The sequence below is a fragment of the Myiozetetes cayanensis genome, unplaced genomic scaffold (genome assembly GCF_022539395.1).
Source record: "Myiozetetes cayanensis isolate MyiCay16 unplaced genomic scaffold, myiCay2020 scf2-11, whole genome shotgun sequence".
NCBI classification, from domain to species: domain Eukaryota; kingdom Metazoa; phylum Chordata; class Aves; order Passeriformes; family Tyrannidae; genus Myiozetetes; species Myiozetetes cayanensis.
The window spans coordinates 30626563-30646267 of NW_026087411.1; the positions used below are offsets into that span (position 1 = coordinate 30626563).

General features: G+C 47.0%; 1 protein-coding gene across 1 annotated transcript in view; it reads left to right on the forward strand.

Moving 5' to 3' along the window:
- MDGA1 (MAM domain containing glycosylphosphatidylinositol anchor 1) overlaps positions 1-19705 on the forward strand; it is a 148505-nt gene that overhangs the window by 102677 nt on the left and 26123 nt on the right. The window contains exons 11-14 of the mRNA XM_050315589.1: positions 7506-7683; positions 8733-8756; positions 15562-15714; positions 16911-17045. Of these exons, the coding sequence (XP_050171546.1) occupies positions 7506-7683; positions 8733-8756; positions 15562-15714; positions 16911-17045 (490 nt within the window). The remainder of the gene's footprint in view (positions 1-7505; positions 7684-8732; positions 8757-15561; positions 15715-16910; positions 17046-19705) is intronic.

The window sequence follows — 19705 nt, forward strand, 5'->3', positions numbered from 1 at the left end:
TGCATGAGTGAGTTGGCTTCAAGTAGCTGCTGGGAAGGTGCAGGTGTGAGAAAGGGCAAATGCACTCCTGTGTGAAACCTGAGGTACTTCTAGGCAAGGTGGAGAGGTGCCACAGCATCCTATATGCAGGGATGGGGCACAGAACTCCAGCAAGTGGGATCATGCAAAAAAATATTATGGAGGCAATCAGGGAAACTCAGAGTCTGTCTTACGAGAGGAGTCACAAAGTGCTCAGCTTGTTTAGCCTGGCAAAGCAAAGGATAAGAGGTGGTGTGACTGCTGTCTATAATAACATCAGGGTCAAGCAGCAGCGAGGGAAAAGAGCCATTTAAGCTAAAGGACAGTATTGGCACAGGATCAACTAGGTGCAAACTGCTTGTGAATAAATTCAGTCTGGAAATGAGAACATTAGGGTGGGCAGGCTCTGGAACAGACGTCCAGCAGGAGGAGCAGGCCTAAAGGGAACGCACCACTTTTAAGAGGGGATGTGATGCATACATAAAATTAATAAACAGAGGCAGCCCCTGTAGTGACAGAGGGCTGGGCCCTATCAACCAGGAGTGTACCTCCCTTGCTGTGTCCTTGTATGTGTCCATGCTTTGTCCTTCTCTGAACTTCGGGAGCTCCCAGTGCAGAGGGGTTTTATCCCTCTGCCAAAATACCGAGACCAAACATCAAATTTGTGGTGTTCAGTTCACAGAAGCACAGAATATGCTGAGTTGGAAGGGACCCACAAGACAAACCATCTTCCTCTGCTCTGCCCTGTGGCACCAAGGTGACATGAAGAATCAGAATCTCAATCCATTGCTATGTGTCAGAGGGTGAATAGGAAGATGTGGGAGAGGAGGGACAGATTTCTGGTAGATTTTTCCATCATTGTGAAACATACTGGAACCTCATTTTTAGGAGAGTTTTCTAAAATTTCCTATCCCCGCCTCCCTCCTGATCCTGTTTCTGAGCATTTTTCATTCCTCTTTTCACAAGGAATTAGTTTTACCTGTGGAACTCATCTGCTGGGCTCTCATTCTCCAGCAGTGGATAATGGGTCTGGACCTTGGATCATTTCGCTGTCAGTCTTGGTCACTGTAAATTCTGACACACATAAACCCTCTAATCATAGTTGTTTGTTTGTTTTTTTTTCCCAACACTCAGAAGTCCATGACATGTGCTCTTTGAAGTTATCTCTCTGCAAGGTATTCTGTAGCTTTGGAGGTGCAGTTGGGGTAGAAGCTGAGGACAGAGCATGTGTGCTGAAGTGGTGGGGTGTTTTGCATTGCAGAGCCCCATGTTCATCACAGGAGCTGTTACCAGCAACCATAACAAAGCTCAGTCCCTTCCAGTCCCTTGGATGGGGTGCTTGGAAGTTTCTTTCCTGGCTGTTACCAGTTTAAGGCCACAGATACTGCCCATCCACTGTTGAGTGCAGTGGTGTGATTGTGAACAAAACTCCCTTTGGAAGGGAGCAACTTTGTCTTAGCTGGACTTTGTTGGGATGAGGTCATCATAGTCGCAGCCCCTGGGGAAATCTGATATGAGATAGTGCGTGCAGCACTCCAGGACAGAGCTATATAATGCAGCCAAGACTCTTGACAAAGAGGCTGAACTGGTACAAATGGGAGGCTCTGTCACACCCTGAGTGTTATTGCCTGTCAGAAGAAAAGTGCTCTTCTGCTGCTGTCACTTTCTCCTGGCCCTTGGACCATGCTAAACAGGGATGTCTATGCGTCATGAGAAACTGTGCAGCTTGGCTGAGACTGACTGTCCTCTTGAGCACATGAGGGAGACCATCCCATCAGGTCCTATAGAGTTGTAGGGATGCAGCTGGAGCAGGAGATCCTGCACAATTTCAGGGTTGATTGGGAATTGATCATTTTTGCAGTCATGGTCCTCCAGCTCAGGGCACCAAGACCCCCTTGCTCCATCAACTGTGTTGAAGACAGAGGCAAAGAACACCTCTGCCTTGTCTCTGTCCCTGTTTGTGAGGTGACCATCCTCATCCTGTAACAGGCTGATGATATTTCTATCCTGCCTATTGCCATTAATGTATTTGAAAAACATTTTTTTATTATGTGTCCCCTCCCCCACTTTCTCATCAACTTCAACTCCTGTTGAGCTTTGGCCACACAAATTTTCTTCCTACATCTGTAAGCAGCATCTCTGCATTCTTCCCATGTCACTTGACCTTGCTTCTACTGGGCATACACCTTCCTCTTCTGCTCTGCCTGTCCCTCCTGAAGAGCCTGTAACCATCCAACTGGGAACTCCAGTAACAGGACACATCCAACCAGTATCAGTGGTGTCAGATCTCTGGGACTGGGCCAAAGCTTCAAGCTCCTCTGGTTTGTTCCTCATGATGCACAGATTTGTGTAGAAACATTTCAGGCATGGTACATGCCTCGTGAAGAAGATTGAGGGATCCCATGAGTGCTGGTTTCTTCAAGTTTTGGCACACCATCCCATCATTCATTGTTGGCGAGCCTGGTTTTGCCCCTTTCCAAGCTAATTTAAAGCTCTGTCAACAAGCCCCACTAGCTCATATGCTGAAACTCTTTTTCTCCTCTGAGATAGGTGCATCCCCTCAGGTGTCAGTAGACCAGGTGTTCAGTAGATCATCCCATGGCCAGCAAACTCCAGATTTTTCCAATTGCACCAACCTTGGAGCCACTCACTGACCTGATGGATCTTACTATTACTAGCAATATTATTCCTTGACAGTGGAAGGATCAAGGAAATTACTACCTGTGCTCCTGATCCCTCTGCCATTTGTTTGGTATGCTTCTCTGTGGAGCTTTACATGGACTAAGGAATACCCTACCAGAGAGAGGGAGTCTGTGTGTGAACCTGCTGTGCCACATCAGCCTGCCTTTGTCTGCTGAATTCTCTCCCTTTGGAGAAGCTGGGGAGGCTGGGGGTGGAGTTGGGAGCTTTCCCAGCAGCCCGTGTCTGTGGTTAGTTAGTGGGAATGGACTGGGAGTGTGGGTAGCCACCTTGTCTCATTTGTGCTGCAGGAAGGAGCAGCCTGGGGAATCGGAATGAGGCTGAGAAAAAAGGGTGAGACAGTAAGTATGTGTGGAAAGGATTTGGATGGAAGATACTGGAAAGCAGAGCTAGCGCTTGTGCCCTGAGCTGAGAAGTTGCTGAAGAAGCAGAACAAGTGGAGAGAGAGGGCAAGAGTGAAATGCAATGCTGGGAATCTGGATGCCTGCAGAGCAGTTCCTTTGCTTGGATCAGCTGACTGGGGATTCTACATGATTTTAATGTGCATTTTTCTAGCGGGTGTTTGCAACAACTCCTTGGAGCTTGATGATGAAATAGATTTTCTTTCTAATTTCTCCCTTAAATGAGTATGCATAGTAGCTAAATGTACAGCTGGTTGTGAGACCACATGTGTGGCTCCACAATACACACCAAGTCTTGTGAATCCCTGGTGTGGTTTGTTGAGCAGAATCGCAGCATGAACTCTTGACAGATGTGTTTATTAATATCCTTTGGCTTTAGTGAGTCTTCCAGTGGATAAATACCTAGCTTAAACATCATTCAGTCTGAAAATATCATCCTTTTTTGCCTTTAATAGCTGATATAAACAGAAAACACAGGTGTGGCGGTAAAATACCTTAGACTCCTCTACTGTGACAGTGCCCCAACTGAGGTGGCAGCAGCGAGCAGGGGTAGTGTGGAATCCTGGTTTTCTCTCTGAGTCTCTTGGTTTGTGTTCCTGGACCATGAGCTGGCTCAGCTGGCCGCAGTGGAGTGAAAACTCTGTAAGCGTCACAAGCCAGCTCACATGATAAGACAGGGGACTGAACAGGCAATACCTACCAACAGAACGTGATGCTGAGGAACAAGAAGGGGCAGTTCTCAGTTTGCAGCTCCCAGAGGTTTGATGGCTAAGTACATATAAGCATGTGAGTGTGCTCTCTCATGATTGCTAACACTGCTTACAAGTGGCAGGGGGAAGGGACAGGTTGCATACACTGCATGTGAATACGTACGTACTATATGGGGCTGATTTTTCCCTTCATAAAGTGTTTCTAGTGAACTCATTCTGCAAGAATGTTCTCACCTCTGCAGCCTGTGGGATATTCACAGCCAGCTGGTAGAAACTGTGGATTTGTTTGGGTTTTTTTCCTTTCCTATCCCCTTCCTCTTTTTGTTGGAAATGAAAGGAGGTGAAGGCAGAGGCGAGGCTGTGTATTGCGCAGTGCTTTTGTTCTGGCCCCGCTGGCAGCTTCCCGAGCCTGGTGATGAATGAGCTTGTTGCATGAGATCCTCCACTGAGGCTTCAGCATCTCTAATAGGGCGGCCAGTGTTTCCTTGTCCTCTGCGCCTGCCTCTGCTTTATTAACTGCACCGCAGCAATATTAAACTGGAGCACTGGGTCAACATGATCAGGAGGAGGGAGGCTGAGAAGAGGGTGGAAGGAAGAAGGTACCAGGATAACATGGGAGAAAAGAACACAGAGTGGCAGAAAGGGCAACAGCTGGCAATTGAAGCGGATTGAAAAATGGGTTTCTACTGGGCTGATGCATGCAGCTCTTCACAGACCTGCTGCTGGCAATAAGAGAGGCAAAGGATATTTAGGGAGGGGGGCAGACCTTGGCCCTAATATCTCTGTCTGCTGGACCTGTGCTGGTGACTACAAGCCAGCACCTGCTCCGCATGCACACAGCAAGCGGCTGGCTGGAGTTGTCCCCTTTTTCTCCCTGGCATATGCCCTTTAAACTGTGCTGGCAGTGCACGTGGCTGTCTCTGCTGACGGCTGCAGCTGGCCCAGGGGAGATGTTTGGCCCATGATGCCTTTCACAGAGAAGAGCCAGTCTTTCCAAAGACATCCAAAGACATTCTGTTGTGATGCCAGGACTGCAGGGACCATATTAAGGATATGCAGAGGGCAGCCTTTCTGGCAGTGAGTTCCTGTGTAGGTCCAAGTTGCAGATTGAATAGAGACAGGACACAGGCTGAGTGAAGAGTTGGATATGAAGCATTTGACAGAGGGAAAAGACTCTTGTAAAACTTTCCCTCTATACACCAAGAGGAGATGCATACTGGGCCCCAGCTGTGCCTTTCCCATTATCTAGTTGTCTGGGTCTCTTCTGGGAAGCAGGAAAGTTGCAACCCATAGGAATCGTATTAATGACTTATTAATTTCAGTTTCACAGCCAAAACTGGGTGGCAGCCAGTTATTTATTTTGTTTAACCCACAAGTCCCTGAGGATAGACTCAACTGGGGGATCTGATCTAGAGCTTTGCAGTCCAGACTGGAGGCTGATTTCTCAGTTTGTCCTGGATTAGATGATGTGGGAGAGTACGTGATTTGACACTGCTCCCAGAGGCTTTAGATACCCAAATTCCACTTAAATCCCAGCTGAGGTGAAATTTGCACTGTCTGAATCTTGCCCTCAGGCTTCTCTCTGACTCTCCATTTTGTTTCTCTTCTAAAGGTTATGTCTAGATGAGGGAAATGGCTTCTGACCTCTTCCTATTTGCTGGCTGCCTTCCCAGCACCCCAGCTCATGGCAGCCTGTGGGGAGGAGCTGTTGCCAGCCTTCCCAGTGAGGTTCCACATCCCAAAAAGATCTATGGCAGCTGTACCACTCCAGCCTTCTCTTTCTGGCTTGTGACTGCTCCTCTTCTCCCAGATAATTGGGGGTCTCATGCTAATGATCTCAGGTGAAGTCGCTGCCACTGGGAGCCAGCTCTGCCATTGCTTGGCAGAGCGGTGCTATGGAAGGCTGGCAGATGGGAGGGCTGAGCAGTAGGAATGCCAGCTTGCAAGGATGCGTATGAGGAATTGTTGATACGTATGGATCCTGGCAGCATCTTGGTGCCAGGTTCATGCTTGGTTCCCTGCCCTGGTCCTGCCTGCTAGGACTCCTCCCAGGTGCCTTTCAGGAAGGCACAAAGCTGCAGGAAAGCAGCTCCCAGCTCTCTGACCCATCCTGCCCAGGGAGAAGGAGGAGGGTGCAGAAAGTAACTTGCACCCTGATCTGCTTAGGTACAAAGGTCTCTGTTAGACAGAATCTGTAAGGCAAGTGCAAAGCTGTTTTTCACTGTGAGAACCACAAGCAGCCATGGGTTCCCAGGGCCCAGTCCTGCCCCAACACAGGATGTGGTCCAGTCCTGCCCCTTCACATGGAAGCACCGTCCAAACTGTAGGCTGATCAAGGAGGTGGATTGTTGGGTCCTGGCTGTGTTGGAAATGAACAGGGCCATGGCACAGGAAGCTCTCCAGTGGCAGCCTTCTGAGTTAGAACTTACAGTTATGTTCATGAGGGCTGGAGACAGGCAGATCAGGGACTGAATGAACTTGTTTTTACAAAGCTCCACATCTGCATTGCTCCCCAGCCCTGCCTTGCTAATGGCTCGTGCTCCCACTGTGTCCTCACTCCATCTTCTTGCCCCACTCTCTGTACACTGACAGATTTGCTGTAAACCTTCCTCCATGCTTCCTGGTTCCAGTAATCCTGTAACTTCAGAGTTAATGACCAACACTGAGACAGCCTGTCAGGAAAATTGCCTTTGCGATAGAAACTGTCAGCCTAGAGGATGTATCAGAGGCAGGGGAAAGCTTAGTGTCTGGGACAGTGAACACTGGATCATGGAAAGCCCTGCCAAAGATCATTTTACCAGCACCAGCATCCCCAATAACGTATCTTGCCACAAGGATCCAGGTACCACACGGCGACAGGCAGGAAATTGTATCATCGCAATGCAGTCCTCGTTCTTGTCCTTCCCCCACCAAGCAAGCATGACCGTGGCAGGGAAGTTTCACTGACATGTAATTCATCATTTTTAGTGGTGGTGATTTTGATAACGATATTTTTCCCATTGTTTTCTTGAAAATTCCCTGCTGCCTTAGCAAACTGAACAATGTTTAGCTATTATGGTTCAGCTCCTTCCAATGGGCATCAGAGAAAGAGGGAGCCTATGACTGATTCCAGAGAACCACCGACTTGAACTAGACCACTTGCTCTGGTCTGCAGAGGCAGTGTGGGCAAGGAGTCAAAAATGGATCCTATGGAAGGTTGCTGAGGAAGCATGGTAGTAGACAGGTCCCAGTGAGGCACCAAATGAAATGCCACAGGGCCCAGGCAGCAAGTGAATGAATTCTGCAGCAGTGATTGTGAACCGCAGGATATCTTGGCAAAATGCAATGCTGTGTTTGCAAGGAGCTTGGTGCACTAGCAGGGGTAAGTTGGGTCCATTTTTCCCATCCTGAAGCCATTCTTTCTGGACACAAAGTTGCTCCAGGACCCATAGTTCAAGTTGTCCCTAGAGTCAGGAGGACCCCAAGGCTTCTCTTGAGGGGCAACTTAGTCTCCTGATCACTGTTCTGTACCAAGGGTGGGAATTTTCAAACCAATACTGCATGAAGATCTCATGGAGAAACCAGATGTACATGTCTTTATAGGAAGAGGTGGAATAGTGTGTTAGATGGTGGATAGGATTGCTCAGGTTTCCAGTTTCAGGATTCTCATAATACTGTGGGTTCCTTTTCTATGCAGCTGTCTCAGAGAAGCACCATCCAAACCTTCATTCCTGTGAAGAAAATGGAGAAAGGCCTGTTGCTGGAGCACATCTTGCCCAACCTGAAAGTGCCTCAGAGCTATGAAGTTCGCCTGACGCCCATCACCAGTTTTGGGGCTGGAGATATGGCTGCCCGCATCATCCGGTACATGGAACGTAGGTGTCTCTTCCTCGGTCCTGGCTACAAGAGCAGGTCCGAGCCCCAGGCCTAGGGACATGGGCCTGAATAGATGTGGTCTTCTGTCACCCTTGGGTGGATCTCTCTGCGCTGAGGAGTTTTGATAGCACTGCACTAAAACATTTCAGTGTATTTTGGCTGTTGCCATCGATGCAGAGCACTAAATAGAGACTTCTGAAGGTCAGTCTCCACTGATCCGTCACTCAGCAGCTCTGACTCACACTTTCCACTCTGTGGGCAGGAGATCCCTAAAACCTCAGTGACCCATCAGGCCATGCTGCAGTTTCCCATGGTGCAGTGGCATATTAGAGGACAACCACTGGACGTTGTGTATTAACCACAATCCCATAAAAATAAGAGGATTGCAGAAGGCTTCAGTTCTTTCCAGAGCTGAATGCATGATTCCTTTCCTAACTAGTCACTAATAAAGCTATAGCTTTATCCAATACCATGATTCCCAAACCATCCCATTGATACATATTGACCACACTTCTCTCCATTTCCACAGCTCTATGATTTCTTTACTACCATTAGGAGTTTGGACCTTATATTTCAGCAAGAAGTACAGACCCCTCTCCTCCTATGTTTTCATGATTGCGTACAACCCTCTTATCTTGTGGAGTGACAGCATTTCTGGTGTCCTCAGCATACCTGTCATCTTGAACTTCCACAGTGTGTCAAACTGTTTCGATGTCTCTCTTAGATACCAAGCTCTGGCGTCTAAGTGGGTGCTACTGCACTAGTGTCTAGAAGGAAACTGCTTGGGTTGCCAGAAGGGTTCCCCTATGGAATCCCAGGATCACCCCTTAGGTGGGGGTTTCTTAAGGTCTCTTACTGCTTGGATTAGAGCGTCAGCATCTTTTTCCATCACCAAGGCAGACACCGAGCACTGCTGTTTCACAGGGATGCTACCAGGAGACTTGTGCATCTGTGACCTTTCTTGATATGTTTGTTTTATTTTCAGAGTTTGATTGTGATTTGAGGGAGTACTAGCTGTTCTGACTTGTTTTTCTGTTTCCTCTTCCAGCAATCAACTATCCCAACCCAACAGGTAAGCAACAACACCTTTGTGTTTGCGTTTTGAATGTAATGCATGTTAGTCAAGTGCTTCAGCAGATCAGGCAAGCCAACAACTGGAATACACAGCTGACTTTTTCAAACCTTTTTTCCCAAAAGAGGATGAAATTGCATACGCTAAAGCTTCCAGTAAATACTGCCATTTGTTGAACCTCAAATTATTTTCAGGAGATATACACCAGAGATATGGCTCTCATTCACACCTGATATCTCTGTGACTGGATAGACTGTGATCTTGAAACCACCCTCCCTTTAAAATGAGCAATCTGCTTCCAGTAGGCAGGTTATTAAATGTACCCCCAAATAATCTATGTTTAGGAATGTATATTCCCATGCTCTTCTGGCCAGAAAATACATCACTTGATATCTCTGCAGGCTAGTATGGAGCTGTGTCCAGCTCAGATCTGGTTCCTCTCATAAACTTCTTGAGCACAGTCCCTTTCTTTTCCCTTCTTTTGTCATCACTGTTAACTTGCTTATTTTCCTTTTGGTCATTCCTGCCAAGATGCAGGCCCATCTTTGTTGAGCAACCAGAGTTCCCATTGATTTTGAGAGCAGAATACACAATGTCTCAAAATGATGGTCTTTAACATGACTGTGACGGTGCCCACTGAGCATGAAAGAGGATTTCTAGCTTGCTAGAAGCAGTGGTGGGGTGATCTTCAGGGGATGAAACACAGTCCCTTTGCTTCGATTGCTGGATATAAGGCCAGGCAAAGCTCTTGGGCAGAGAAGGGCAGACTACTTGCTAGTGGTCCATGGGGAGCACGTGGTTCCATGTATATGTTTCTCCTTTTTTCCAGCTGCTGAGTAAGTATTCAGTCCTTTAATGTATTACTCTGTGTATGTGTAGGTAAGTGGTACTGCTGCACTGCAGGGTATCAGTGAGAAGGAGAAGGCAGCCAAAAATCAGGGTATGGGATTTTCTTGTTAAGGCAGCCATGAGGTGTTAATTCTTGCAAGCTCACACTCTGAGGATGGTTTGGTGAGCCATACTCTGCCGGAGAGTAGGAGCTGCTTACAGGGTTAGAGGGATTTGGTGCTCTAAGTCCTTATTGCATTTGCTTACTTTTCTCCACTTCCTGATCCTCTTTAAATATTCTCCACAGAAGACTCATTGGGAACCACGGAGCATATTGCCAGGAACCTGCTCCAGAGCGTGTCTCTCGGTACTTGCTGGAGGAGGCAAGCATCCCAGCCTGCAGGGGAAAGTGACAAAATCTGGCCTTTTGCCACTTGCTTTTACACTACATAAATCATTGGTAGTGCCAGAGCAACTTCAGTCCTAATTGTGCCAGTCTCTTGGGGTTTTTGTAAACTGAACCTTCAGACTGCCTGCCTGGGGCTGCTTTGGCAGCTTGATTGAGTCCAGAACAACTGCATTAAATTTGCCTACGGTGGAGGATAATTCAGCCACACATGTATTTTCATGCAGTAAACCCAACACTTATGATTTCACCTTAATATAAGTTGCCCAGCCTCTGGCGGATATTGGGACCTCTGGACCAGTCATGAGGGTCTTGCCCGTGAGTTCACACCTTGAGATTGGCCGCCTGAAATTGGACCTACTGCACTTGATTTCAGATATGACCCTTCCTTTCAGACCAGCTGCTAGTAAATACGAGCCCAAAGGCTCTTAGCTCTTTCTTTGGACCACAGCTGAGTTCCCAGACTGTCATCCCAGTAACATGGAAATCCCTCCTGCTACCTCTTCTTTTCCTAGTTCCTCTGCTACCACCACCCCTAGGGAAAAGTTCATGCTAGGCTGCCTAGTCAAATTCTGGGAGCAAACATTGGGAGCTCTCAAGTGAAAGGCAAAGATTAGATGATTAATGCCTCTGGCAGCCTGATCCAAGGGCATGCACAATGGTGATTAATTTACAAACTCTGAGAGTCACTTAATACAATTATTTCTTCATGCATTTTCTCTCTCAGCCTAATAAGATGTTAATAACATTGGGGCAGGCATGCGTGTGGCATGGTTACAGAGCCAGGTACAGGGCTATAAAGGAAAAGCAGAGGAAGTGAACAAAAGACATTGAGGATTTCTAATATTTAGAGGTTGCCAGTAAGGCTGACTCTTAAAATTTAGTTGATCTAGTTCTAAAAACCAGAATTTATATTTTAAAAAAACTGCCTAAGAATTATCTTAAAGTTCTCCTAGAATAACTGATAATTTTAATGCCTTGAATAAATTCCGGTGCTGGGGAATCTCCTCTGTCCTTCTTACCTCTCCCCTGCATTTTCATTTGGATATAACCTTCGCTTTCTAACCCAAACGCTGCAGTGCCAACCCACAAACTGTTCCGGCTCATCAGCACTGGATGGTTTGGTTTCCCTGATTCTACCAGATGTGCCCTTGCAACTTGGTGATGAGGTCATTAAGAAGTACATGGTATAGCTTTCTCTTGGCCAATGTGTCTTGCCCTTCCAGAGCAGCAACACTGTTTCTCACGTATCTGCAGTCTGGCTGTGTGTGGTGCTAAAATGTTTTGGGACGGTGGACAAGTAGGTGGGTGGTGATCTGTGCCAGATGCTGGTTGTGGTAGATTACCATGGTTTGTTTCTTACCATCTAGTGCTTGTGTGTCCTGTCTCTGATAATGCCTCATAGTCCAGAGGAATTTAATCTTGTTGCTCAGGTGTGAACATGTGGGAATGAGATGCCAGCCTGCTGTTTAGAGTTGGATTACTCAAATTTGTACCCGTTCTTCAGGAATGTGTACAAAGCAAAGGTTAAAAAAGGTGACAATTTTTTGTATTATAATGGCAAATAGGATTGTGTAGGCCATATTATCCCCTTGTTGCAGTTTGAGATATTAAACCAGACAGCAATCCAGTATGACCCAACCAGTTATGTCATTGTGAAGCTTTCTTCCATTACTGGTGATAAATACTCTAGAAGATTACAATGGAAGAGACTATTAAATGTTTTCTCTTAGCTCACGATGTACTTCGAGGTCTCAATACAGTTTTCATTGTCTCGATTTTCTACGTGGGGAAACTGATGTTCAAAGAGAAGGTGAGAGCCTGTGGGTCAGTTAACAGGTCTCCAAGAGAGCCGAGGTTTAGAGCAAGTTTCTTTATGCTCTAAGCCAGTTTCAGTCCTCAGACCACAGCTAAATGATGCCGGCAATTTTATTCAAGTGCACTCCATCTGCTATGCACCCATAGGCTGCAGCTGCAATAGGATTATTATTTTTTGTATTCATCTGGCATCCAGAATTTCAGAATTTCAGGGATGGCTTCCCTCTAAGGACTTGAAAGGAAAACCTCCATTATGTTCCTCAAGAAGGCAAAGCAACAAAAATGCTAATAGCCACAGCAGAGGGTGCCTCCCCTGGGAGTGCAGGGAGGTTTCTGTAACCAGGTGCAAACATGTTGCACTGAGCTGCCATCACCGCAAAACTTACCAAGGAAATCTATTTGGCGAAGACAGCCTTTGAGGAACCAGCTCCTCTGCTACCTGCACCCCACATATAACCATCCAGAGAACGAATCCTGTGTTCAATATTTAAATCCATTTCTTAATTTTTAAACAGGAAGGTTCCTTTGCACCATGGTGCTGAGCCAGGATCCCTGGCAGATGGGGTAAAACTGCAAGAAGATTTGCTTCACACAGCTGGGTTCATCAGGTCACCTTTGTGGCCTCTTGAGACACAGAAAGCCCTTTAAAGGTTTTCCTTTTGGCTGGATCTACCAGGTTTCTCCTGGCAAGCTTTGCTGATAACCACACAGAAGTGATGTGCTGGTGGTGTCCCAAACCACACTGAACATCTCCTAGTTATTCATGGCACCTCCACTTCTAGCTCGGAGAAACAACAAACCTTTGCCTTCCTGTGGCTTGTTTTAAACCAAAGGACCAGAAGTCAGAGCACTCAGGTTCTGTTTCCAGCTTAGATGCTGCCTGCTGTGACCTTTAATGTGTTTGTCTATACTTTTGTGCGTCTGTTTCCCCATGTGTAAGGCAGGAGATGTATAGAAAGAGGCATTGCTATGCCATAGAGGTGTTAAGAAGCCTTGTTCATTAGTTGTTGCAAAGTGCCTTGAGCTCCCAAGCCAAGCAGAGGTAATGTGCTGTAGTCACAAACTCCCGCACAGCAAGTGGTGTTGCACATAAGCTGGATCATGTTGTCAATTAAGCAACAGCACTGGTTGATCCGTGATGCATAGGACCCTTCTCTAGTCTATGTGCTCTGCTAGAATGTTACCTTCTGAAATTAGCTGCATTTGAGTGAGAGCACCAAATGCAATCAGGACCCTGTTTTGACATTAAAAGAGCTCTCTTCGGGCTTTTGAATATCTTTTCTGAGCAGTCTCATCCCATGGGCGTGTGTGGCTTCTTACAAATGAGGCACAGTAGTCCATCAGCTGCCACAACCAGACCTTGGTGCTAAGATGAGAATACTGAGAATACTTCAGTCCTCTTGTCTTGTACAGCTCCCTCTGATCTCCACCTGAGCCAGTGCTTTCTCCTTAATCTGCCTCTCTTTTGATGTCTGTGCCTCCTCATTTGTGGGTCTGCTCCCTCTCAATCACTTGCCTGGCTGACCTCTGTGTTACAGGTTCCAGCTCTGCTTTACACTTGATATTCCCTGTTAAGGTAATTTTGTGCTGGAGAAAGATGTTACCTTTCTCTGAAGTCCATGTGCACCACAGTGTCAGAAGTGCAAACAATCCCAGTCCCTTTGGAAAAGGATAGTCGTGACGATTCTACTGTATAGGATAATGTCGTTCTAAGAGAAAACTTGTCTCTTCTAACTGCAGCTGGCAACCCATGAGCTGAAGTCATGGAAATTCTTGTCTTTGGTCCAGTGGAGAGAAACTAGGGGTATTACACAACCCAGCAATATCAGCAAGCTTGTGGCCTCCAGCCCCTCCTTTGAAGACCACTGGGTATCTGGTACAACCATGAACTCCCTTCTCTCAGCCATGAGAGCTGAAGAAGGACCCTTAGAAGCTGCTTTTTCACTATTTTCTCCTTCCATCTCCCTGTGCTGAGGAATGAAAAAGGCCCCCCCATCCCACGCAGTTACCCTGTCTCAGCCCCCCGCCAGCATCTGCTCCATCATCTCCTCCCCACTCCTCCCTTCTCCTTCAGCTCCAGATGCCATGCAACCCCTGTGCTAGGCACCACAGAGCAGTGGCTAATTCGCATTTGGATGCTAATTAGAAATGAGCAGATTGAATGGAAAGCACTTAGCCAGGGTTAATCAGCAGTTAAGTGGCCAGCCCAGCCAAGCTCCTGATGGCTGTGCTGAACTCGAAAGAGAGGCATTTTCTGCTGAATTTATGGAAAACCCAACAGCCCTGGTCTGTGAACCAAGCCCTTGGCTTGCCACACAGTGTCCAACCTATGCTGGCAAAGACATTTTTACTGGCCATAGCAGGAGGCTGCCTCCTCTTTTCTCACTGCTTTGGTGGGATACTGAGAAGAGACAGGCAAGAATGTAGAACCCAAGTCCTTGCCACATAGATGTGCAGACTTTTGATATCTGTTTGGAGGACCACTTGCAAGGTCTGAGATCCCATGCTCAGCCCGTTCTCCATCCAGCTCGAGTTTCTGCCCAGGGACCTCTCAGAACACACAGCAGTTTTTGCTCTGGGTCCTGGACCTCTTTTCTCTTTCTTTTCTGCCTGTTTCATCCATCCCTCTCCTATTGCATCAGCAGCATAAAGCTGGTCTTTGGCCTTTGTTTTTGTGACTCAAGAACTACCTTTTTAACACAAAGGTTACAATCTTCAGTGTTGTTATGTCCTATTCATTCCAGTCTATGCAAGTCCATATTGGGTTATGTCTAGGCACAAGATTTTTCACCTGTCTCACAATATTGCTGTAGGGTGTAAGTGTCTTGTGGCAGTAATAAAAACGAGCCCTATTGTACATGTGGTTGATACTACATGAAAATCTTTTACCTACATGACTTATTTGTTAGGGAAACCAGCGTAAGCTCAAAATCAAATGTGCCTTTTAGCTGGTATAAATTGAATGTACTCTAGCCAAATGACACATTTGTCACACTGAGCTGACCTCTTCTCCACAGCTGATTTTTTTTCATGTGTGTCATAGTTTAGTTAAATATATAGCCTAAAGGGGGGTGTCATCTGCTGGTGCTTTTTCCTCTGTCCTGGGGAAATTATTCTACTATTAAGTTTTTTCTGATATAAAAGCCCTTGTAGCCCGTTTGCCTTCAATGCTCTTTCTACCCTCTTCTACATTTGCCTCTTCAGATCTCTCAGCAGAATCTCTCTCTTTAGCTATATTGCCTTTGTTCTATTTTGTCAGACCATCACATCCATCAGGCTCGATTAACCCTTCCATAATAATACTAATCTGGATATATCATGGGTAGTGATAGGACAATGGGGAATATTTTTAAACCAAAAGAGTGGAGATTTAGATTTGATGTTAGGAGTTAATTCTTTCCTCAGAGAGCCGTGAGGCACTGGAACAGGCTTCCTAGAGATATTATGCGTGCCCCATCCATGGAAGTGTCCAAGGCTAGGTTGGATGGGGCCCTGAGCAACCTGATCTAGTGAATGGCAGCCCTGCCCACGGCGGGGGGTTTGGAATTGAATGATCTTTGAGGTCACTTCCAACTCAACCCGTTCTGTGATTTCTGTGATACATTCTGTTTCAGCCTCCTCCTGAGATCGAGGGCTGCCCATCTGCCCCCGGCTCGACACAGTGACATAGCAGTTCTGCGAGTACTCAGGCAGCTTGGGGAGGAGGTTTTGAAAAGCAGCAGCTGACCAGCCCTTTCCCTTCCTTCCCCACAGACAACACCTGCCGCTTTGAGGACGAGAAGATCTGCGGCTTCATGCAGGACAAGATGGACAACTTTGACTGGACCCGGCAGAATGCCCTCACCCAGAACCCCAAGCGCACCGTCAACACAGGCCCCCCCACGGACATCAGCGGTACTCCGGAGGGTAGGCACACATCTGGGTTTCTTACGGCTTGGCTGGGGGGGTGAGATGCATGCCGTTGCTTGTCAGGAGCCTTGTGGCTCTGGGAGCTGGCGGAGGGCTGATCTGCTTTCCACACAACACACTTCTCCTCTGCGCAGGGTGCGGGGAGCAGGCAGTTAATTTGCATGTTACTGATTGGCATTAAACACACAATTAAAACACCCACGACTTTGTTGAAGGGAATAGTGTGAGCATTAGTTCTTGTTACCAGCTAATTGCCTGCTGCCTAATGCCCTTGTACTGTTTGATGCTTGTTTTGAAGTTAAAAAAGGATAAACAAGTACAAGAACGTCTCCAACACCTTGAAATGGCTCTGTTGGTTTTAGCCAGCTATTTCCTCAAGGGTCTCAGGGAGGCAAACAGATCTGCTTAGTGCCAAGCAGGACTACGAGAGACAGGAGCTGCCTCACCTCATAGCTGGAGGAGACTGGTGTTATGCATTGCTCACGCTAGCTGTGAATGGACTAAATGCTCCCATTTTAGCTGGATATTACTTCCACCTTTCTCTAATGAGGAAAGTAAATTTGTGTGCAAGCACATATCTTTGAACTCAGAAAAAAATGGGAGACATCCAATGGCCAGCTAAGAAAGTGGCTTTTCCTATTAGCGTTAAGTACCTGATTGAGCGTTGAAAATGATGTCAACAAATTAAATAGCTAATCTGTTCCTCCCTGGGCTGTTAACTACTACTTTAGTATTGTTCTTTTCAGACAACAGTATTGTTTAGATGGAATCCTCTCTCCCTCTGCTTGAGGCAAAGAAATTAGTTGGGAATGGTTTCTCCCTCCTCTTTCTGGTTTTCTCCTTACACCACGGAGTCAGTTCTGGGGTCCCTGTGCTGCAGCAGGAAGGCTCATTTTGCACGCAGACAAATGTGTGTGTGCACGTTCAGGGATTCCGCTGCTGCATGCACTCACAGCCGGTCTGCAGATGCCCATCTCTGCTGCTCTCCCCTAAACACTGTCAAGGCAGAAGAGGCATGCAGACATCCTGCAAGTGTCTCTGGCCAGGATCACACTGGGTGCAGAACAGTAGGGGAGAGCAAGGCCATGTCTCCCAAAGGAGGAGTAGTTTCCCAGCCATTGGCTTCCCATCGCTTGCAAGAAGGGAGACCCAGCGCATGCTACCTTTCCCCACCTTTCCATCTTGTTCTGTAGGTTACTACATGTTCATCGAGGCATCCCGGCCCCGGGTGACAGGAGACAAAGCCCGGCTCATCAGCCCCCTCTACAACATTACTGCCAAGTACTACTGTGTCTCCTTCTACTACCACATGTATGGGAAGCACATCGGTGAGTACCCTCCAGGGAAAGGTAACCCCAGCCTTGAGCAGGCTGTTGAGGAAGACTCTAGCCTTTCTCTCCACCAGCTATGCCTGTGACCAGCGATTCAGGAGGGCAGGAGTCCTACTCCAGTGTTCAAAGCAGCTGCTTTCAAATACTTTCAAATACAAATTCCCATAATACAGCCCAGGAGCATCAGGGCTTTGAGGCTGTTGCAGCGCATCCTTCGGGCAGTACCTTGCAGTCAGTCTGTCCAATAAAGAAGAGGTGGAGTTTAAGGGGTTTTGTGGGACCAGAGAACTCTGCAGTGGCTGTAGCTATTTTAGGGTGGGCAGGATGCCTGTTCTCCCAGCTGTGCCAAGGGGCTGGCTATCTGGTCTGCCTGACTCCCTCTTCTCTAACTGTAAGCCTGTGAGTGCAGCAAGCACCCCAGAAGCGCCTGGTACACTAATGAGTTTCCATATCCAGTCAAGGAGCAATTGCTAATTCGTCACCTCTTGATTATAATTTCATTAATTTGAATAATAGATGCACTCTTCCCACAGCACGCTGGTTATTAATCACCTGCTGGCCTGGAGCCTGACTGAAAAATCAGGGCCCAGGCAGGAATGTGTCCGCCCTTCAATAAACGGGGTTAATTAACAGCTCTCTGCTCAGGACTGTAGATGTCACTGGGAGGGAACGCACTCCTGAGTCTGGCCACCACATCTCTGTTCATTTGTGGCACAGCTGAGAGGTTTAACTGCAGAATCTGGGCAAGACTGAAACCCTGACAGCCATGGGTGCCGGGGGCTAGGGGCTGGACTGTGGTTCACTGAGCAGGTCTCCATCTGTGTCTTTCTTCTGAGGCGTCAGGCCAGATCAAAGGTGTTTGCACACACCTGTATTTCCCCTGCAGACAGGCTGCTCTATGCTGTAGTCATGCTGGCAGTGGCTCAGATAGAAGAGCACTGTCAGTGTTGGCTCACACCAGGTTTTCCTGAACTTCTTGGTCCTGCTTAGCTGACAGAGTCCAGCTGTTATTGCTGTCTGGCAAACTCGCATGTTCCTGCAGCTGGCCCTCATGGTAAGTCAGCTCTGCTTCCTAATTCCTCCATGTCCTGGAGGCTTGGAGAGGGTTCTCGTTTTTTTATTTCGGTGAAGACTGGGCCAGACTGGTGGGAGACTGGCAAGGAAAGAGGTAAGGAGAGGACACCTCCTTTTCTTTGTTTGCTTTGGAAATACAACTGTGTGTCATATCGCAAGTTCATTCACAGGTAAAGAAAAAGCCCATCAACTTTTGCTTGCTTTTGGACAAGAGCTCTGTTTTACAGCTCTCATGTGGTGGTCTCTCTTGAGATGGGGTGAACTGGACATGCCAGGGAATCAATTTATTATAGGTTTTTTGCTTTTAGCATTTTAACTCTTTACTCATATGCTCCACCCACAAACTACCCAGAGCAAAAGCTACAGTAACTCCCAAAATCTAAGAAAGCCACTGAGTGCTATTTTCTGTTCCTCAGCTTCAGATGCCTTTTACATCTGTTGATTTTTCCCTTTATACCTAATGCTGTGGCCCCTGCCTGCTTTCCACTTTTGTTGCACAAAGGGACTGATAAATTCGTGCAAGGTAGATAGACTCTAATGTCAAATGATTATTTCCAGTGTGGGTTCTGCTGAGCTGAGAGGGAATAAATTATTTTAAAATTAGACTGACTAGATAGAGTCAGAGAATGAAAGAGAAATAAATGAGAAAATGTTCTTTTTCTCTTGTCCTAAAATATGCGCATTTGTGCAATCCGTGACTCGGTCTAGCAAACCCACTCTGTATCTCTCTGCAGATTGAAAATCAGTGTCTTATATCTGCTCAACACTGGAGTTTCTTTCGAGGCCGGTCACAATATTCTTTCACCATTTTGACTTCTCCTCTACCTGTTGGGGCAGCAGGGTGAAACTGAAACCTCTACAGGAAAAATCAGAATGCCTGGTAATTGGAACTTGGCTGGTTTTCGTCATTCCCACTGTGATAATTACTAATTCTTACACTACTTGATCTTCCTCCTTACTACCACACTGGCAACACTCTGGCATAGCTGTCCTCATCTCTGCACATGCACAAATAAACCCATGTTTGGGACACACTTGTTTCACCAGCTTGATCTAAATTTCTAATGCATGTTGATCACTCCCTTGCTGGTTTTGCTTGTATGGAAGTTGTGAAACCCTTCCAGAAAGCTGTACATTTTTTCGATAGTGCCAGGCTTGATACCCCTAGTGGCTGAAGTCCTCTCAGAGTTTTTAGGGTAAAGCAAGTTTATTTAGCTTTTCTTCTTTAGCCATGGGTTAGAGAGAGTGTAGGTCTCAGTAGGACTTCTGTCAAATGAGGGCACAGACCCTGCCTTCCTACCCACATCACATATCCAACAATATGAAGGTAAAGATGCAGTTGCTACAATCCTGAGCCATGCCTTGCTTCCCATATGCCTGCAGTCATGACCCCAATCCCTGGCTCACCTAGTGCCAGTGCAGTCCTACCGAGCCAGGTGCCAGCCCTGCTGAGCCAACTGCAGCACTTACCAAGGGCATATCAGATTGCTCCTGTTGGCAGACAGTGCCTGCAAGAGGGTATCTCCCAGACCAAGCTTTTCCTAGCAACTCCAGCCCCATCGTGGAGCAAACCAAAGCTCTGT